This window comes from Spermophilus citellus, assembly GCF_964194105.1.
Source record: "Spermophilus citellus genome assembly, chromosome: 14".
NCBI lineage: Eukaryota > Metazoa > Chordata > Mammalia > Rodentia > Sciuridae > Spermophilus > Spermophilus citellus.
This window is the reverse complement of record NC_138194.1, coordinates 27,422,256-27,445,093: the sequence shown is the minus strand read 5'-3', so window position 1 is coordinate 27,445,093 and position 22,838 is coordinate 27,422,256. Positions and strand designations below refer to the sequence as shown.

General features: G+C 33.1%; 1 protein-coding gene across 3 annotated transcripts in view; it reads left to right on the top strand.

Annotated features, from left to right (window-relative positions):
* Window positions 1–22,838, top strand: part of ATP6V1H (ATPase H+ transporting V1 subunit H) — a 112,260-nt gene that overhangs the window by 44,303 nt on the left and 45,119 nt on the right. For all 3 annotated transcript variants that reach the window (XM_081266401.1, XM_081266402.1, XM_081266400.1), the window contains 2 exons: window positions 9,722–9,900; window positions 11,233–11,358. In XM_081266401.1, coding sequence (XP_081122527.1) covers window positions 9,722–9,900; window positions 11,233–11,358 — 305 coding nt within the window. The remainder of the gene's footprint in view (window positions 1–9,721; window positions 9,901–11,232; window positions 11,359–22,838) is intronic.

Below are 22,838 nucleotides of genomic sequence, written 5' to 3'. Positions count from 1 at the left end.
ATATATATATATATATATATATACACACACACACACACACACACACACACACACACACATATATATTTTTTTCTTGTATTTTTTTAATCACTGCTCTGTACAGACATTATTTAATTTACTCAGTCGTCTTCATCAAACATAAGACCTTGGTTGTCTCTATTATCTGTGTTTATGTGTATGACACATAAAAGTGACTCAGAAAATTTTGTGAATTAAAGGTGTTATATACCTGGGAAGATTGAGGCAGGAGGATTGCACGTTTGAGGTCACCTGGACAACTTAAAAAGAGCCTGTCTCAGAATTTAAAAAAGTAAACATGAAGTTTCCTCTTGAGAGGGGGAAAATGTGCTGCCTAGTTCTTACGAGGAAGAACTCACCAAAGCCCAGTCTCTCCAAATAAGCCTCTTTGTCAGCTCTGCTTTTACTATTTTATTGCATACTTTTCTACATGAAACAAGACTGATTTTTTAGAATTTATTCATGTGAAATAAATTTATTCATGGATTGCATCTTTTCAACTCGACATATTTATTCTCTGAAGATTTAAAGCTCCTTCCAATTCTGTTAGTTTATGTTGTGAGTTTCTCTCTTGTCTTTCCTCCTTATTAATCTAGTAAATTCATAGGAGCCCATATTTTACTAAAATCCTCTAGTTTAAATGAAGCATCTACCATTTGGAAAAAAATGGAGCTAGTTTAGATCTTTCATTTGTTTACAAAAATTGTACGATAGAGAAATATGAAGAAAAAAGTATAAATTATCCTCAATTTTCCAATGGAGCCTTGTTGACATTTTATGTGCTATTTATAATTTCTATTCCCTAAATACACAAGGCATCAATTCAAGATGAATTGTAGTGGGCACTGAAAAACAGAAGGAAGGACTAGGGGGAGTCTTTGAATTCTCGGCCCCCGTCATAATTTAGGTGGATCATGGTTTACATTAGCGACTGCAGATGGTGTGTGCACTCAAGTTGGTAGTGAGCGCATCTGCCATGGTCAGTGGAGGTGAGGTTGTTGGGCTCCTGGGTTGTCCTCTGAGCCTTTGGCATTTGCTTTCCCTCTCCATGCTTCACCTTTTTTTCATGTTTCTGGTGTGAGTACTATTCTGTCTCCTAAATTTGTCACTAGACCTTACTGATGATGCCAATAGGGTAATGTCCTTCAAAAAATAAATGTGTACTAAATCAATCTTGGGCATATAATAGACCCCCCAAAAATGTGTGTGATTATACAAGAGATTGAACAAAAGTACTGAAAGAAAAACTTTCTATAGGAATAGGGTAATGGCATTGAATTTATTGATGTTTATGTTGATTTCTTTATTGACTGATTTCAGTTTCTTTTTAAAAAACATTTGGTTGTTTTGTTCTCATATTTAAAACTATGATGATAAAATTCTATAACATACTGTCTGTTGCTTGAAGCTGCTGCTGCATTGAAAATCAGTGTACCTCAGAGCCTCTGGCAGCTAGTTTTCAGTGCAATTAGATTATTCTAGAAGTGAATTGTATTATTTTTCAGTTTATATGTTAAGTTTATATGTGTAGGGCTGAGAATGTAGATTAGTGGCAAAGCCCTTGCCTAGTACTTGTGAGGTCCTGGGTTCAATCCTTAGTAACATGTACACATACACCACCACCACCACCACCACCAACACACACACACACACACACACACACACACACACACACAATAAATAAATAAAATTAAATTAAATTAAATAAAGAAAAGGAAAAAAGAATACATTCACTACAAAACATATCAAAACATATCACAGAAAGCAAGAGTAGAGGAAGAAAATCCCTTTTTTTCTGTTAGTCCATAAATGTTTTTCTCTAATTTGAAAGTTGTTCATAAACTTGTTATTGAAAATCTCTTTTCAAAAAATAAGATATATTTTGTAATTGTTAAACCATTAGGAAAAATACTTACCTTTGACTCAATGTTTTTACAATTAGATTATTTTAGAAAGATAATCTTGAATTATTGTTCTTATTTTTTGTATGACTTTTCACTTCTTTTGATAGAAAAATCAACATTTTCCTTAGTAATTATTAATATGGAAGTAAACTGTATTATTTTTCAGTTTGTATTTACTTATCTTTTTCTGTATGTTAGTCATATTTTTGTTTGAAAATGCCTTTGTATTTTGTTTAAATCTTTGTCTTGATGGAATGACTTGATGAATTCACCATGTTTATGGTATGCAAAGCTCAAAAAGCCACAAGAAGTGTAGAGCCAGACTGAGATTCTTAGTTTTTTTTTTTTTTTTGACCTGATATGGAAACTCTTTGGATTAATTGTCTCTTTTATATTGAAATATGAGGAGTAGTATAGCTCCTTCTTAATTTTCTTTCTAAGTGACAGTACAATGTGAGACTGGAGTCTGCCTGGAGTGGATAGACCTAGATTTGAATTCAGCACTTGCTTGTTTAGTGTTGGGACAGTGGCTTGAATTCTGAAATGGTTTCTTCATTGGTGAAGGGTGGGTAGTAATACTTAACTCACTTCATGTCTGGGTAAGATAAGGATTCAGTGAAGTAATAGTGAGATTCCTGACAATAGTGAGTACATGATACATACTCTTTCCTCTGTTTCTTCTCTTTATAAAATCATAGAACACCAGAAGTTTGCCTCTTTAAATCTTATATGTAAGGTGAATTCTTATTAATGTTAAGCCCAGATGAAGATGTAGTGCTTTATTTTTGTTTGATTTATAAGAGGCAGAATTGATATTTTGCAAATACTAAGCAAGATTTAAAATTCTATGTAAACTATATTTGTAGTTTCAATTTTTACCCATAATGCATGAATTTTTTTTTTGACAATTTCTGGGCTTCCATCATCTGTAATTTTTAAGATTTTGGATTATTTAAATAGATCAGTCAATTAGCAGAAATATTTTTTTTTTGGGCTGAATAATGCTAAATTTGGGTTAATGCAGTTATTTATGTGAGTATGCTGAGGACCCAAACTCAAAAGAATGTCTTTAGATATCCACAACTTTGATATATACAACTGAGCTAAAATTAAGCCATTTGTAAGGGCATGATTTAGACCATCAAAAAAACTGGGGAAAATGTTTTGAAAAATCATTTTCAAATCCCTGTGTCCTTTAAAAGTGATTTCTCTAGTCAGGCGTAGTGGTGCATGCCTGTAATCACAGCAGCTTGGGAGGCTGAGTCAGGAGGATTTCGAGTTCAAAGCCAGCCTCAGCAATGGCAAAGCACTAAGCAACTCAGTAAGACCCTCTCTCTAAATAAAATACAAAATAGGACTGTCTCAGTGGTCGAATGCCCCTAAGTTCAATCCCTGATACCAAAAAAAAAAAAAAAAAAAAAGATTTTTCTGATGAGGTTCTCTCAATATGGTCTAGTCATGTATTTTTTCCCCCCATATCCTGAAACTGAGAAGGAAATTTTTATGCTGGAGATTTTAGGAAGCTTGTTGAGCCCTTATGAATTGAGCAAATCTAGCAGCTGCTAATTATTATTATTTTTCCATTTGAGGGATGAATTTTATTTTTGAAAATGTCAATCTCACTTATGCATGGTAGGTGTGGAACCCCAGGTCTTTGCAAATGTTATTGCTGTTGGTTAAATGGATTTGTCAATCTTTAGTTTCTAAAATAAGTTAGAAGGTTTTGGAGCTATGACTGAGACAGGCATTGGAGATTATCTTTGTTGTCTAGAGTTCTACATCTGCTCTGAGTTTTATTTCCCCTTTTAGTTCTATTTAGTCAAGAGTCTGAATTATATGTATAATGATATGGGACATTATATTTGTTTTAAAATTCTGATTTTTATCCGAAAATCTTAAGAATTACCATCAAGTTACCATCTTCTTTTCATTAACTGTATTTATCACAACTTTTAATTCATATCTGCACGTACTTATTCATAGATGTGTGCATTTTCCTGTGCAAGTAGTTAATAGTTTCAAAGAGGCTAGCTCTAGCTTGAGTGTATAGGGACTATTTTTCTCACTTTGGCATAGAAATTATATTGCCATGAAACAATTGTATTCTCAAATCTATCCCTTATTCCCTATTTCAGAAATTCTGCATAGACTTTGCTAATTAAATCTCCATCTTGCTTATTAGATACAGGTGTGAATGAAGCAAGACTGGACTGAGGCTTGTTTTGGCACTGGGGATTGAACCCAGGAGCACTTAACTACTGAGCAACATCCCCAGCCCTTTTTTTTTTTTTTTTTTAATAAGAGACAGGATCTCGCTGAGTTGCTTAAGGCCTCACTATGGCTTTGGACTCACAATCCTCCTGCCTCATCCTCCTGTGGGATTACAGGCATGTGCTACCATGCCTGGCAAGACTGAAACATTTTAAATCTTAAAATGTGGCCTGCATTACCACTGTGGTGCGGTGCAATGAAACATTCACAACTCGCAGTGGACAGTACAGAAAGTGAGAGTGAGCATGAAGTGTGGTCTTTATCATCTGTGTAAGCAGTGTAGTGCATCCTTTACAACCCACAGTGGACAGTACAGAAAGTGAGAGTGAGCATTTAGAAACTTACAGGAATTTGATAGAATAATTGCATGTCTATTAATTTTTGTAATATAGAATTTGAGTTTGGATTTTTCAGATATTTTAAAATTCATTCTTAATTTTTTAATGAAAGCATTCACCTTGAGACTGGTCATCACTACAGTTGATAAATGTGTAATTTCATGGCTAGAAGTTTAATTTTGGTAATGGAAAGATCTGAATTGGCATGTGATTCCATCTTGTACTTAGTGAAGTCAAGATCTTGCTGCACCACAAATTTTCCAAAGGCTAAATGAGGCTGGATTGGCCACTTTTTCGTTTTGTTTTTGGTATCAGAGATTGAATCCTGGGGTGCTTTACCCTTGTTTATATTTTATTTAGATACAGGATTTCACTGAGTTGCTCACAGCATATGTTGCTGAGGCTAGTTTTGAACTCATGATCCTCCTGACTTATGTTTACCAGCCACTGGGATTACAAGTGTGTGCCACTATGCCTGGTCACTTTTTTGTTTTGTTGGGTGAAGGTACTACTCAGTTTTAGGACCTTATAAAACTATGTTGCTCCCAGATTTTATAGGTTGTTTCTGGAAGATTTTGTTTCAAGTACTTTTCATAACACATTATTTCCTCCTTTATATTCTTTATCAGATGAAGAAATGAAATTAAAACTTGTTTTCAAGGAAAAATTAGGCTTAATGATTGATTTGACAGGATTGAAGAAAAGGGAAGAATAAAAGATGACTGGTCTTTGAGGTACCATTACCTTGAGAATTGAGAATACCATAACACAGACTGTCCTATTGAGATATTGAATGTGTTAAAGTTATAGTTGAAACCACTAATGATATTATTACCATGATATCATATAGAGTTTAAACAGACATGTAGGAGATCAATAAGGGACCATGTGAACCAAAAAACTTTCATGCTTCTAAAGTTAGAAGAGATGGTAGTAGGAAAAGTAACTGGAAAAGGTAACAGAAAACTTAATAGAAGAACAAGTAAAATCTCAGAAAAGGAAATAAGGAAAGGAAGAGTTTCATAAAGGAAGAGGTTATTAAATTTAGGGTTCTATACAGTTTAAGATCTCAAAAGAATTTGTGGAAGGAAATAATAGATGTCTTGGGAGAGAGTAGTTCATAGGAGTAGTCATAGAAGTAGTCATAGTAGGAGCTGGGGTTAAGGGAAGAATGAAACATGATCTATGTTATCTAGTCGGATGATGTGGACTAGGATTTCACAGTTTAGTAAAGGACACAGGCTTGTTCAAATGTTAATGTCATTGATAATTTCTTCTTTGACCTGTGGATTTTGTAGAAGCACATTGTTATCTTTCCAAATAGAAAGTAGACATTTACAGGTCTTTAATTGAATTCCATTATGGCTAAAGAACTATTCTGTAAGTTTTTAACCCTTGGAAAGTTGAGAATTGTTTTCTGACTCATAATGTATCATGGTGAATGTACTATGCTCATTTTAAAAGAATGCGTATTTTGCAGGTGGGAATAGTGTTCTGTAAATGTCAATTAGGTCAGGGTGGTTGATAGTTATTATTCAGATCTTCTGTGTACTGATTTTTTTGTTTAGTTTTCTATCTGTTGCTTAGAGAGCTGTTCACATCTCTAGCTTTTATTTTAGATTTGTTTATTCTCCCTTCAATTTTGTTAGTTTGTGCTTCATGAATTTTCAAGCTCTATTATTACATTATGCACATTGTGTTTCCCTAATAAATGGTCCCCTTGTGTCATTGTGAAATGTTCTCTTTTATCACTGATAAAGCTCTTTTCTCAATATATACTTTATTTGAAATTATGTGATAAGCCAGTTCTATGCTTATAGTTTGAATGGTATATCTTTTTCCATCTTTTTAGTTTCACCCTATCTTTGATTTCATATTTAAAGTTTGTCTCTTTTAGACAATATATAGTTGAGTCTTGAATATGTTCTAATAATCTCTGCCTGCTAACCTGAGTGTTTACTTCACTAGCATTTAAAGTGATTGTTGGTGTGGTTGGGTTAGATCTGCCATTTTACTCTTTTCTGTTTGCTCCTTTGTTTTTTGATTTCTCTTTTCAATTTTTGTCTTCTCTTGGGTTAATTGAATTCTTTTTAAAATAAATTTATCTATTTATATAATTTGGTTCATATGACAGCAGAATGAGTTTTGATTCATTGCAGCACAACTTTTCATTCTCTGGTTGTACATAATGTAGCATTGTACCGTATGTGCAGCCACACATATACCTAAGGTGACGATGGCCATCGTATACATATGGATGGCAAGTTTTCTGACTTAAGATAACAGTTCCAAATTAGATTGACCAAAAGAATAAAGGACTCGTATGTTTAGTGAGTGAAAGCATTGTCAGCTCTCATAGTCTTCAGGCACTTATTGAGGTTGCTTTGGTGCCTGTCCTTTAGTTTTTTTTTTTTTTTAATCTTATCTCTGAAATGTCAACCCAGAATTCTATATTTACTCTTGTAATCAACAACAAAAAAATCCCTCAACAAACTTTTCTCAGTGTGACAGTGATGTGCATCTTCTGGGCTTGGTGTCCATTGAACATCTGAAAATTTCTCTTTCATTGAATGTGGGAAATTCAACTGTATTTCTTCAAATAAAATTTCAGTCCCATTCTCTTTCTCCTCTCCTTTAGGTATTCTAGTTGTACGTATATTGGGCCATTTGATATAACTAATGAGCTTCTGAGCCTCTATTTATTTCTTAAAAATATTTTCTTTTTCTGTTCTTCTCCTTAGATAATTAAAAAAATTTTAGTTGTAGATTGATACAGTACCATTATTTTATGTATTCATTTTTATGTGGTGTTAAGGATCAAACCCAGGGCCTCATACATGCTAGGCAAGCACTCTACCACTGAGCTGTGACCCCAGCCCCTCCTTGGATAATTTTGATTATATATTTTCTAGTTCACTTTTTCTTTCCTATTTCATCTCTGTTTGATTCTTAAGTATAATGGTTTGTTTGTGTGTCAAGTAATTTTAGATTGTATCCTGAAATGCTATGTCTGGAGATTCTACATTCTTCTGTTTTTGTCTAGTAAAATTTGCTTGCTTTATTTTGGTGGGTGGTTTTCTTGATTGACTTTGAACAGGAAACTTTGTTTCTTGGGTGGCAGCTCTGGTTGCAGTCCAAACATTTAGTCTTTAGCTGAGCTGCTCTGAGTCTTTCCTGTGCATGCAGGTTTAAGGGGTTGGTCATATGTGATTAGATAGAATTTGAATCTCCTTTCTAGCTTTTAATCTTCTGGAAGTCAGCATGTATGCTTTCCAGCTTCACTTTCTGTCTAGGCCAGAAAGACTATTTTTTTGGCTTTACTGCAGGTTCTCAGACTGCTCTTGTGCCCATTGCACAGATTGTACTTGGCCTCAAAATAAACTTCAGTGGCAGATGTTTGTATTGCTCCCTGACTTCCTTACTCCAAGTGAGTGTGAACTTCAAAGTCTGTCTGCCTCTGTTTGCTTTTCCTTTTTGTAGTTGCTTTTTCAGTGTGATTAGGTTTTATAGTTGTTTCTTATAAGAGAGAGATTTATCAGCTAGGTTCTTTGTCTTTCTTGAGTGGAAGTTTGGGTTTTAGTTTTGAAGTAATTCTAAAAGCAGATTGAGTTATAGTATTGCTACTGTTCTCATTGTGTATTTATAATAAACAAAGATTGCAAGTGGTTTGTGATGTTATATATACAACCACTGAGGAGCAATATTAGGTTCACAAATTTTTTTTGAATATCAATTCTGAGCCAGATACTGAGCAAGCGATATAAAGAAGGATGAGCCATTACTTTCAAGGCACTTGAAATCTGGAGGAAACATAAAGGGGAGAACAGTGGGTATTGATATCTTTGGTTTCCACATGCTAAGCTCAGTCTCTTTCTGTATTTAGCATAACTGCTAGGGTTATAACTTGCTTACAAAAAGAAATTTCAAATTTCAAGTATACTTTATTTAGAATTGCTATTATATGAGGGTGTTTTTTTGGTGGGGAGATTTCTTAGATCTTTTTTACCAGCTTAGTTAAAATACCATGTTTGTACTTGTTCCTAGGTTAATTCAATGAACGGTTTGTCTTTCTTAATTTGTTGATTCCTTTGCTATTTTCAAAAATACTCTTTTTTTTAAAAAAATGTATTTTTAGTTGTCAGTCGATCTTTTTACTTTATTTATTTATATATGGTGCTGAGAATTGAACCCAGGCCTCATACATGCCAGGCAAGTGATCTACCACTGAGCCACAACTCTAGCCCTTTGTAAGTTCTCTTAAAAATAGACAAGTGCAGAAGAAAGTTAGGGAACTGTTTGAATACCATAAAAAATTTCTGATAATTGTTCAAGAAAGAGAATTTTAAAATTATTGTTCTTTGTGCATAGATTTCTAAGGGGGGAAATATATAACTGACTGGAAACTAGAGAGATAATCACAGGAGCACTCTTTTTCTTAGCATCCTTAGTGTTCTAACTGGGCAACAAATGAAGTTCACTGTATTGTATTCAGAAGCAGGGCTGTGAGAAATGATTGTGGTGGATTTTGTTTTCAGTGTATTTAGTGTTGTGAAGCTTGTCTGGGCCAATAAATATGTTTAGTAAGCCAGAAGTATGTGTGTTAGTCAACGTTCATCACAGTGACATAATACCTCAGATAATCAGCCCATAAGAAGGAAAGGCTTATTGTGGCTCATGGTTTCAGTTTTGTGGTTTCTTGGCCCCATTGCCTTTGGCCCTCAGCAGAAGGGCACATCATAGTGGGGAGCATGTGGTGAAGGAAGCTACACACCTCATATGTGGCCAGAAAGCAAAGGGAGAGAGATGGAGGAGCCAAGGTCTCAATATCCCCTTCAAAGGTATGCTTCCAGTGACATAACTTCCTCCTTCCTCCATTAGGGGCTCCATCTGTCAAGTTCTTACTACCTCCCAGTAGCACGATGGGCTGGGGACTAAGCTTTTAACACCTGGGAGTTTGAGAGACATTTCAGATTCAAACTATAACAGTATGTAAGTAATCAAAGGTAGAGTTCTAATAAGGGAGAGGCACTCATGAAGGAGGATATCACCACGATGAAGTCATTGACTTAAAAGTGATGGTTATATCTGAGAACAGAAGGAAAGTTAGAGGATATAAAAGGAAATGAAGAAATCTGGGAACATCATGTGACAAAATTATAAAGTTTTTTATTATTTCTTTTTCTAACCCAGAACTTTTTAGAAAAGTCAACTGAAAGAGAAACTCGTCAGGAATATGCTTTGGCTATGATTCAGTGCAAAGTTCTGAAACAGTTGGAGAACCTGGAACAGCAGAAGTATGATGATGAAGATATCAGCGAAGACATCAAATTTCTTTTAGAAAAACTTGGTGAAAGTGTCCAGGACCTTAGGTGTGTTTGTATTATTACTTTAAAAAATTCTCATATACTGGATCTGTTGGGCTTTGTTTGATTTGCATAGCTTTTTGTTTTATTTTGTTTTTGGCAAGGAGTGGGGATTCTTACTGTGTTGCCCAGGCTGGCTGTGAACTCCTGGGCTCCAGGGATCCCTCCTGCCTCAGTCTCCTGGGGGGTCGGGGCTACAGGTACATGTGCTGAGTTGCATAACTTTTTCAGAATCTGAATTGATTGCCAAGTATGAAAATCAAGAGCATTCCCTAAGATATGCTGTCTTCTCTTGAAATATCATTTTTACATGGCAACAGTTGGTTAGAGCTGTGGGTTACCTCTTCTCCGTTGAGATTACCATTTTTATTTATAAACAGTGAATGAGAGTGATGTGTACAGTTGGCTTATCTCTATTTTTGTTGTTATAAGGTGTAGGATATGAATGTTAAAAATACTATCACTTTTTATACCAACTGGCCCTACATAAAACTAAGTAACTACTTTATTTGAACAGAATACCCCAATCATCTTTCTTATCATGCTTTCACTGAATTACCAGTCAATATTTAATGGCTACATCTCTTTTAAGTTTTTACTTGAAAGAAAATCTCAGCATGTCCTGACATTGTCTACTAGCTGACCATGTTAAAAAATATCAGATTATGATGTTCTGAATAACCAAGTTACTGTACACAGAGTGAGTGGTTTCTGAATTAAAGTGCACTGCAGTTTGTTATACATATAGATGTTTTTAATTAATCTATAATGGATTATTTAAGTTAATAAATTACCTCTAAATTATTGGTAGTCACATTGTAAAATATTGTACAGATATTTGTGATTTTATTTTTATGATGTATAAATTATCATAGTTTATGATATAGTCTAAAGGTATTAGGGTATGCTATTTTATGTTAAAGTACTCTGCTTTTACATATGTTCACATTATTATGCCTAGTAGTCTGGCAAACATCAGTATTTCAAGTGTCACAGTAGAAATTCTGATAGATTAAACAGTTTTTTTTCCTAATACATATTCATGTACTTATTGGGATAAGGATTTTGAAAACAAGTGCTCATTTAAATATTTCATGCAGTATTCAAATTTTCAGGAGTGAGTACTTTGATAAAATTTTGATCTTAGTATTTTGAATAAAATTTCATAGAATTCATTAAAGATTATTAAATCTATTTAAACTTTATTTAGTGATAGTTTGTTACTATATATTGTCAGTATTCATAATTTTAAATCACCAGTGAAGAAATTTGATTATGCTTAATTTTGGAATAACTCAAATTCTTATTATACACAATATTCATTTAAAAATTTTATAGCTCATTTGATGAATATAGTTCAGAACTTAAATCTGGAAGGTTGGAATGGAGTCCTGTGCACAAATCTGAGAAATTTTGGAGAGAGAATGCTGTGAGGCTAAATGAGAAGAATTATGAACTCTTGAAGTAAGTTTTTAATTCCACTTTACACTCTTAACACCTGTTATTTCAAATCCTCATCAACTTTTGTTTTTGTCACTCTTTAAATCTTACGTATTCTATGGTTTTAGTTTATGTTTTCATGTTGAATAGTTTAGTTGAATGCCTTTTTATTGGGACATGATCTTTTCTTGGAGAAGTACCCATTCAAGTCTTTATTTATTTATTTTTGCATGTTAATGGGAATTCTGTATTCAGAGTATGACTTATTTTTTCATGTATTCCTTACAACTGTATTGTCTCATTCTGCATCAGCTATGTCACTCTCTAATGGTGTTTGGATGAAAAGAAACTCTAAAATTTTTAAAATATTTTTTTTTAGTTGTAGATGAATACTATACCTTTATTTATTTTTACATGGTGCTGAGGATCTAACTCAGTGCCTCACATGTGCTAGCAAAGTGCTCTACCACTGAGCTACATCCCCAGTCCCAAAGCTCTAAATTTTAATGTGGCTCAATTTATTAATCTTTCTCTAAGACATATGTCCTATGTCTTGGTTAAGAAGGTTTTGCCTACTTAAGTTCATGAAGCTTCCTTTTTATGTTAATTTATAGAGGCTTTATTATTTTACCTCTTAACATTTAGAAGTCCGTCTATCTGGAATTGATTTTTTGGGTAAGGTATAAAGTAGAAGTAAAAAATCTACTCTTTTCCTTATATGGCTATTTAATTGAACTAGCACCCTTTATTGAAAATAACATTTTCTCAGTGTTTTGCAGGCTTATCTTTGTCATGATAAGGTGACCACATATGTGCAGGTATCTTACTGTACAATTTACATATTATACAATTCATCTATTCAAAATGTCTGATTCATTCACAGCTGTGCATGATTATCAACACAGTCAATATTAGAACATTTTCTGGAATAATTCCCATGTCCTTTAGCTATCACCTCTCTATCCACCCATTTACCCAGCTTGAAACAACCACTTCATGTCTCTCTCACATAATCTCACATAAATGGGGTCATATATTTGTACTTTTTGTATCTTGCTTCTTTCACTCACCATATGTTCAAGGTTCATGTTGCAGCATTTATCAGTACTTCATTCCTTTTTATGGTTGAGTAATATTCCATTGTATGAATAAGACTACATTTTATTTTGAACTCATCAGTTTAAGGATGTTTGGATTGTTTCTACTTTTTGGTTATTATGAATAATAAGACTAGTGATACTTGCTGTAGAAGTTGATGTGTGGATGTAAAGTTTTTATTTCTCTTGCTTGGGTAGATAACTAGGAGTATAATTGTTTAGTCATGTGGTAATTTTTCATTTAACCTTTGTGGAACTGCTAGACTATTTTTCCAAAGTGGCTACATGATTATAAAATTATAATAATTTAAAATTGTAATTAAAACTATGATGTAAGATAATAACAATTTATTAAAATAATTTTATTATTAAAATTATAATAGCTATAAAATTATAGATTTCCACCAACAATGTATGAGGTTTCTGATTTTTGTGCCTCTTTATTTATTTATTTATTTATTTTTTATTTTTTATTTTATTTATTTTTTTATTGGATGTTCACAACATTACAGAGCTCTTGACAAATCATATTTCATACATTAGAATCAAGTGGGTTATGAACTCCCATTTTTACCCCAAATACAGATTGCAGAATCACATCGGTTACACATCACATTTTTACATACTGCCATATTAGTGACTGTTGTATTCTGCTACCTTTCCTATCCTCTACTATCCCCCCTCCCCTCCCCTCCCATCTTCTCTCTCTACCCCATCTACTGTAATTCATTTCCCTCCATGTTTGTTATCCCATTCCCCTCATAACCTCTTATATATAATTTTGTAAAACAATGAGGTTTATTATTTGACTTTTTGATTCCAGTCATTTTAGTGGATATATAGTGGTAGCTTATCGAGGTTTCTATTTGTATTTCCTGATGGCTAATGATCTCAAAGGTCTTCTCTTATGCTCATTGGCCACCTTGTATCTTCTTTGGAGGAGTAGCTATTGAATCCTTGATGTGTATGTATGTACGTGTATACACACACACACACACACACACACACACACACACATATAGGTAAATATTTTGCTTTCTATACATATTTTTATTGATTGTTTTTAGTTATACATAATATCCCTTCCCTCTGCTCTACCAGTCTTTCTGCTATTTTTTTTTCAGTTAGTGTCTTGTGGATGTACATGATGGTGAGATTCACTGTGGCTTATTCATATATGTACATAGGAAAGTTAGGGGGCTGGAGCTGTGGCTCAGTGGTAGAGCACTTGCCTGGCATGTGTGAGGCACTGGGTTCAATTCACAGCACTGCATATAAATAAATAAGAGGTCTATCAACAACTAAAAAAAAAAAAGTAGGAAGTCCTAACCCATAGGAAAGTTAGGTTATATTCATTCCACTGTTCTTCCCTTATCCTGTCCTTCCTCCATACTCCCCCTCAAGCCCCTACATCTGGTTCATTGATCTTCTATTCCCCCACTTTTTTTCCCCTTTCTTTCTCTCTTTTTACTCCCTTATTTTGTATTAGTTTCTGTATATCAGAGAAAACAATTGACCTTTTGACTTTTTGGGTCTGGCTTATTTTACTTAGAATGATAGTCTCCCATTCCATCCACTTACCAGCAAGTCCTTGACTCATATTTTATTGGGTTGCCTTGTTGTTATTTAAGTTATAAGGTTCTTTATGCAGATGCCCCCTCAATTTATGATACCTACATATTGATAAATGTAGTATAAGTTAAAAATGCACTTAATATACCTAACTTAAAACATCATAGCAACATAGTCCATTGTACTTTATCAGTTGATTGCCCTTGTGATTTGGCGGAATGATGGATCCCTGCCACTGCTGAGTATCATGAGAGACTGTTGTGCTGCTTATTGATATTCTGGAAAAGATTACAAATCAAAACTAAAAGTATGGTTTCTATTGAGTGCATATTTCTTCATACCTTCATTAAGTCAAAAAATTGTAAGTTGAACCACAGGGTATCATCTGAATATTCTGAATATAAGTCCTTGATCAGACATATGATTTACAAGGCATTTTCTCCCTTTTATGTGATTCCTAGCTTTCTTGGTGGTATCCTTTGAAGTGTAAGAGTCTTACTTAGGATTTTGATCAAGTCCAATTTGTTTGTTTGTTTTGGTTCCTTGTGTTTTTGGTTTTGTGTCAAAGAATCCATTAACAAAATTCAGCTTACAAAGATTTATCCTATGCTTTCTCTAATGTTTTTGTGGTTTTAGCTCTTACATGTCGGTCTGTGATTCACTTTTAAGTTATTTTTATATTTGTGTAAGACGAAGGTCCAATTCTTTTGCATGTAGCTGTCTGATTTTTCAGTGTGTTGAAAAGACTGTTCTTTCCCCATTGAATTCTTGGCCCTTTTGGAAAATGTATCTGACTATACACACATGGGTTTATTTCTGGACACTATACTGGTCTATATGGTTTTCCTGATGCTAGTACCACACTGTCTGGATCACTGCAGCTTTATAGTAAGTTTTGAAACGAGACATGACTTTGATCTTTTTTTTTAAAAAATGAGTTCATCTTATTTAATCAATCTCTAAGTAATAGGCATTTAGATTTATTGCCAGATTTGTCTGTTACAAACAATGCACAAATTACCTTACTATAACTTTTTAAGATAGTAGACTTTAATTTTTAGAAAAATTTTAGGTGTACATGAAAATTGAGCAGAAAGTACAGAGCATTCTTACATCCTATGTTAATCCCCGCCAGCACAGAGTTTCTTTTGATTTTAACATCTTGCATTAGTGTGGCACATTTATTATAGTTGATAAGCTAGCATTTGATGCATTATTTATTTATTTAAAAATTTATATGACAGTGGAATGCATTACAATTCTTATTACACATATAAAGCCACAATTTTTCATATCTCTGGTTGTATATACAGTATATTCATACAAATTTGTGTCTTTATACATGTACTTTGGATAATAATGATCATCACATTCCACCCTCATTAATAACCCCATGCCTCCTCCCCACTCCTCCAACCCCTCTGCCCTATCTAGAGTTCGTTATTAACTGAAATACATTTGTTACCTTGGGGTTCACTTTTTGCATTGTACATTTCTATAAGTTTTTTTTAAAAAATTATTCTAATTAGTTATACATGACAGTAGAATATGTTTTGACACATTGTAAACAAATAGAGCACAGCTTTTCATTCCTCTGGCTGAACATGGTGCAGAGTAACACCCATAGTATAATCATACATGTACATAGGATAATAGTGTTTGTCTTATTCCACTGTCCTTCCCATCCCCACAACTCCTTCCCTCCCTTCACTCCCCCCTGCATAATCCATAGTTTCTTCATTCTTTCCAACCCCTCCACCCCACTATGGATTAACATTTACTTATCAGAGAAAACTTTTGACTTTTGTTTTTTTGTGTTTGGCTTATTTTGCTTAGCATGGTATTCTCCAGCTCTATCCATTTACCTGAAAATGCTATGATTTCATTCTTTTTTAAAGCTGAGTAATATTCAGTTGACTATATTTGTGTGCGTCCACTTCTGAATTTTCTGTTCTTTTCCATTGATCTAGTTGTGTATTCATTTGTAAATTCCATACTGTACTTGACTATTATAACTTTAGTGTATGTCTTGAAATTAGTAGTGTCAGTCCTATGATTTTGTTGTTCTTCATTATTGCACTGGCCATTCTGAGTCTTTTGCCTCTCCCTAACTAAATATATGGAAACAAGATTTAATTTGTTAATATCCACAAAATAACTCAGCTGAATTTTTACTGGAATTGCATTGTGTCTATAGATCAAGTTGAGAAGAATTGACATTTTCACATTAACGAGTCTTGTTACTTATGTACATAGAATTTCTTTGTTTATTTAGATTTTCTTTAATTTATTTGATTTGTCTATCTCATGTAGATCTTTTACACATTTTGTTGGATTTATACCTAAGTATTTTATTTTTGGGTGCTGTTAATTTCAAATTCCAATTGTTCATTGATGGTGTATAGGAAAACTGTTATGTATTAACCTTATATTCTGTATCTTTGCTATAATTTCCTTTTTGGTTTTTTATTAAACACTAGCTGCACTTCCAATATGACAGCAAATATGAGTGGCAAGACAGGATATCCCTCCTGATCTTACGGGGAAACATCTAGTGTCTCACCATTCAGTATGATTTAGTTGTAGATTTTTTGTACTTCTTCTTTATCAAGAAAGTTTCCTTTTATTCCTAATTTACTGAGAATAATTTTTTTTAATCATGAATAGGTGTTGAATTTTGTCAAATGATGTTTTTATACCTACTGATGATATCATGTGATTTTTCTTTTTTAGCCTGTTGAATATGATGGATGACTTTAATTTATTCTCAAATATTAAATCAGATTTGCATTCTTGGAATCAGTCCTGCTTGGTCATGGTGCATAATTCTTTTTATACTGTTGGATTTGATTTTGTTAGTATTTGTTGAGGGTTTTTGCATCTATGCTAATGAGAGATAAATAGTACTCTGTAATTTTCCTTTCTTGTGATTCTTTATCTGATTTTGGGATTATGGTAATGTTGGTCTCATAGAATGATTTAAAAAGTATTCCTTCTCCTTCTATTTTCTGTAATAATTTATAGAAAAGTGATGTCATTTTCTCTTTAAATGTTTGCCAGAATTAACTCCTGAAACTGTCTGGGCCTATTGTTTGCTGTTTTACAAGGTTATTCAGTCTCGATTGAATTTGTATAATAGATACAGGCAATTTTAGATTAGTCCCTAGGAGGACTTTTTTTTTTTTCTCTCAAGCCAGCCACTGCTTAAATCTTCTGCAGTTATTCGTTATACTTGAAATATTCCTGCAAGTTGATGGAGCCAGCAGTAGCTTCTGCTCTCAATAAGCTTTGATTCTCTGTATTTACCTGTCTCTCTAGTTCACATGGTAATAGTGTACATTTAGAACTCAGTTGTCTGACAACAAGTGCTGGCGAGGATGTGGGGAAAAGGGTACACTTGCTCATTGTTGGTGGGACTGCAAATTGGTGCAGCCAATTTGGAAAGCAGTATGGAGATTTCTTGGAAAGCTGGGAATGGAACCACCATTTGACCCAGCTATTCCCCTTCTCAGTCTATCCCCTAAAGACCTAAAAAGAGCATGCTACAGGGACACTGCTACATCGATGTTCATAGCAGCACAATTCACAATAGCAATAGATGAATGGATAAAAAAAATGTGGCATCTATACACAATGGAGTATTACTCTGCATTAAAAAATGACAAAATCATAGAATTTGGAGGGAAATGGATGGCATTAGAGCAGATTATGCTAAGTGAAGCCAGCCAATCCCTAAAAAACAAATGCCAAATGTCTTCTTTGATATAAGGAGAGTAACTAAGAACAGAGTAGGGACGAAGAGCATGAGAAGAAGATTAACATTAAACAGGGATGAGAGGTGGGAGGGAAAGCGAGAGGGAAGGGAAATTGCATGGAAATGGAAGGAGACCCTCATGGTTATACAAAATTACATACAAGAGGAAGTGAGGGGAAAGGGAAAAATAATACAAGGGGGAGAAATGAATTACAATAGAGTGGGTAGAGAGAGTAGAGGGGAGGGGAGGGTAGGGTAGGGGAGGGGGGATAGTAGAGGATAGGAAAGGCAGCAGAATACAACAGACTCTAGTATGGCAATATGTAAATCAATGGAAGTGTAACTGATGTGATTCTGCAATCTTTATACAGGGTAAAAATGGGAGTTCATAACCCACTTGAATCAAAATGTGAAATATGATATGTCAAGAACTATGTAATGTTTTGAACAACCAACAATAAAAAAAAATAAAATGGACAAAAAAAAAAAAAGAACTCAGTTGTCTGATGAATTTAAGAGGAGTTCATTTTCAAGCTTTTTAGTTGTTGGGGGGAAGGGAGTAATAGCTTCCAAGTTGTTTATATGTTGAATGGGAAACTAGAAGCCTATTAATTTTCTAGATAGTTTTGGCTGTTCTCGGTTCCTTGCCATTTCTTATGAATTTTAGAATCCCTGTATTAAATTCTATAAAGAAGCCAGTTGGAGGGCTGAGATTGTGGCTCAGCAATAGAGCACTCACCCAGCAAGTGTGAGGCCCTGGGTTCGATCCTCAGCACCATATAAAAATAACTAAATAAAATAAAAACATTGTGTCCAACTACAACTAAAAAATAAATACTTTTAAAAAAAGAAACCAGTTGTAACTCTAACAGAGATTGTGTTGAAGCTATAAATAATTTTTAACTATTTAATATATAGACTTTAAATAAGTTTTTAATGTTTTTTAGATCATATTTTTTTTGACCATGCTTTAAATTTTTAGAGTACAAGTTTTACATTTGTTTTGTCAAATTTATTTCTAAATATTTTTGCTTTTGATGCTAGTACAAATGGATTTTTTTTCTTAATTTAATTTTCAATCATTCACTGTAAGCTTAAGGAAATATATTTGATTTTTATAGGTCAATCTCATATTCTTCAGTTTTTTGGAACTCTTTTTGTTAGTTTAAACAGCTTTTTAATTGAATTTTTGCATTATCTAGTACAAGATTATGATATTTGCAAATAGAGGTGGTTTTACTTTTTATTTTCTAATCTGAGTATATTTCTGTTTTTTGCCTAATTGCTTTGGCTAGAATCACTACTATGCAAATGTCTTTATGAATTTTTTATTTCATTCCATTATCTCTCTATTCTTATTCCAGTGCTACATTGTGTTAATTTGTCATGCTTTATAGTGAGTCAAGGTCTCTGATAATATGAGTGTTCCAAATTTGTTGTTTTTCCAAGGTGTCTTGGATTTTGCCTTTTATGTTTCTATATGTATATTAGAATAAGCTTGTCATGTAAATGGTTTTATTGGGATTTTGCCTCAGATTGAATCAATAGTTCATTCTAGAAGGAATTGATATTTTAAAAAACTTGCTGGGAGAGGTAGTCCTCTGGTCTATGAACATGGCATATTCCTTAGTTTATATTGGATTAATTTCAAATAATGTTATGGTATTGATTATATTTCATTAAGTTTATACCAGTTCATTTGGTTTTTTGATGTTTTTACAGATGCCTTTTATAATTTTTCATTTCCTACTTTTCCATGAAACTTTTCTGTGCAAGTAGAAATAGTTTGTATTTGTGTTACTTAGTATGGTAGTTTATGGCCAGAGTACTTGATATGTTGATGGTATCACCAAAAAACCTTAATATTAGAATTTAATTTTAATAAATTTAACTTTAAATAGCCACAGGTAGGACTGGGGATGTAGCTCAGTGTAGAGCACTTGCCTATATAGCCACATGTGATTAGTGGCTGTCATATTGAACAGCATAGTCTGAGACAGAAGGAGCAAAAGTAGATACATGTATTTGATGAAATATACTTAGGCATGCATATATTTCTTATTTAGATCTTATTTCTATGTATGATACACATAATATGAGCATTTGAAGTGCACATTCTATTTCCTGGCATTAGGTTTTATTACTCCATCATATTATTCCTTTTTATCTTTGTATGATCCTTTGTGATTTTTTCTAAATAACCAGAAAAAATGGCATTTGGTATTTTGTTTTTTATGTTTACATGATGATGACAAGTTTGAAATCATTGTTCATCTTATTCCTGAAAATTAGTTGCATAGGATGATAGACAGGAAGGGTATATTAGTGCTGTTCTTAAAACTATTTGAAGAGATAGATGCAGTTGCAGTCTTTGTTTAATTCTGCTATTTTAAAAGCACTGTGAGTGCTGACCTTTTCATCTGTGGAGAACCACACTTATTTCAGGCTGTGACATATTTTGGGGTGATTTCAGACTCAGAAAGTATGTGATATAAGTTTGATTTTTCCTCTATTACCTTTGAGTGCAATGGTATTCAAAAATATCTTGGAGCTTTTATGTTATAGTTTTGAAATAAGTATGTGTTTTGAATAAGAAAATGTTCTGAAATGTAAAAAATCATTGATGGTAGTTAAAAGCAAAGCCAAGAGAGCAACAAGTTTATAAAACAGGCAGGGAAACATTGTGAAGAAGGATCAGAGCAAATTTGTTGAGTGATCAATGAGAATAATAGCTTAAATTCTGTTTTGAATTTATATAGACACTTTTCAAGACAGCATTTCTAACAAACATCAGAGTTGTAAGTCAAGTTTGTTCTAACTACAAAGCTGTGTGGCATGTTCCTGTTTGGGTGCCATTAGAGTATTTGACAGAATCACAGCTTGTGGTTAATGTGATAGAAATTTAGATTATGATTGATGAATCTATTGTTGACTTACTAACTGTACCCAGAGATGGCTCTTTTTTCTTCACAAAAGTATTTTTTGTAACGTATTTTGAACATTTATATTAATAATTTAAACATTACAAATAGAAACCATACTTCAAGGGACTTACAGACAATAGGAAGATATTAGTGGACTAAATGTACTTCAAAGAGAACCATTAAAATAATTTCTGTGTTTGGTAGATTTTAATAGAAAGTTTCTGTGATTCTTTCTGATTCTAGAATTCTTTGAGTCTGACTGTGCTTTTCAAATATTTATGGGATCATATTCAAATGCAAATTCTAACTTAGTAGGTTTAGAGTAGGGCCTGTGATTCCAGGTGTCTAGGTGGTACTGTTGTTGTTAGTTTGTACATCATATTTTGGGTATCAGGATTTCAGCCACGTGGAGAATGGTTTAAGCCACTGAATATGGTTTAAGACAGGGATTGACACACTTTGTTTCTATAGAGGCTCAGATGTTATGTATTTTATACTTATTGAATCATTTACTCCCTGTCTCAACTATTTAACACTACTGTTGTAGTGGTAAAGCAGCTATGAACAAGAAGTAAACTATGAACATGGCTATGTTTCTGTAAAACTTTATTTACAAAGGCAGTTGGCAACCAGGTTTGGCTTGAGCTCTAATTTTCTGACTTCCATCCAGTTTGAGGTAATCAGAATAAATATTATGTTTAATAAATTTTAACACAATTTACTTACAACTTCCTAAAGCTATATCTTATTAAAATGTCAAGATAATATTAGTTTAATCTTTTAAAATTAAATTAAAGTTAAATTCAGTTGAATTTATGAATTTATGAATTTATGTTAAATTCCATCAGTTGAATTTAACTTTAGAATAACTTGTAAATTGGCCTTTTATAAAGGAAACATGCATAATTTGAAGTGTTCAAAATATAAGTATATGGAAAATTGAATATATATCTTGTTTCATCTTTTAGATTACATATGCTGGAGTTGAAAGAATTTCTATCAGGGCGCAGTTGTGTTATGTGTGTGGCTGGACAGTTAGCAGATAATAATTAAGATTCTCAATTGCAACATTTTTAACATCATTTTAACATTTGAAATGTTGAAAGGCATATTACCTAACTTCTATAAGTCTCATTTTATCATTTATGTGTTGTTATGGAGAATATTTTACACAGTTTGAAACATACATAGTATGTATAACAAGTGGTTATTCCTTTCTTCTCTATAACTTGGAAATCCAAATTTCCCAGTTACTCCAGAAAGTAGAAGGTGTGCAATTACTTCATGATGAAAAGAAATGATTCCTTAATTGACAACAGGGGTCTTTATCAGTGCTTCCTGTTGTTAATAGATTTTAGCTAGCTGATAGGCTGAGATGGTGACAGGAAAAGATACTCAGAGACCTTAGGCCTCAGTCTTAGAAGACATTGCCAAGTAAATGTTATCTAGAAATCAAAGTAAGCAAATTTCATAGATTGGTAAAAATTTTGAACAAAGAGAGGGTTTTATTGCTCTTATATATTTGTTGTAATGTAAATAATAAAAGTAAAGATAGTTGTGTTTTATTTCCTGCTAAGATTTTAAGAAATAGGACATATTTTGTAAATGAATGGCTTGTATGAAAATGAACCACTCAGTGGTTTCAATTTTTTTATTAAATATCTTAAATAATTAGCAATTGCAAGGCATAATAACATCTTGAACATCTTGGTAAAATTAGGTAACCTTTTTAAATGTGTGTATTGCTAAATCTATGAAATCTAAGTTATATCAAACAGACCTGGTTCAGGTCATTCCAGCACTCGTGAGGCATACAAAACTAAAGTGAATCTTTTTCACTGCTATTCCATCTCAGATTCCTCTCTGGGGGAACTGGAACCAAAGGTAAACTCTCCAGTGTTCTTTTGGGGCCTAGATATATCTCACCTGGGTAATTGTAATGAATGATGGTGATGAAAGTAATGATGAATTTTTCTACTATCACCATCATACTAAGGATTTTTTTCTTTTTTCTTTTTTTTTTTTCAATTTTATTTTTTATTTTTAGGTAGACATAATATTTTTTTAAAATTTTTTATTCTAATTTGTTATATATGACAGCAGAATGTATTACAACTTATATTACACATATAGAGCACAATTTTTCATATCACAGGT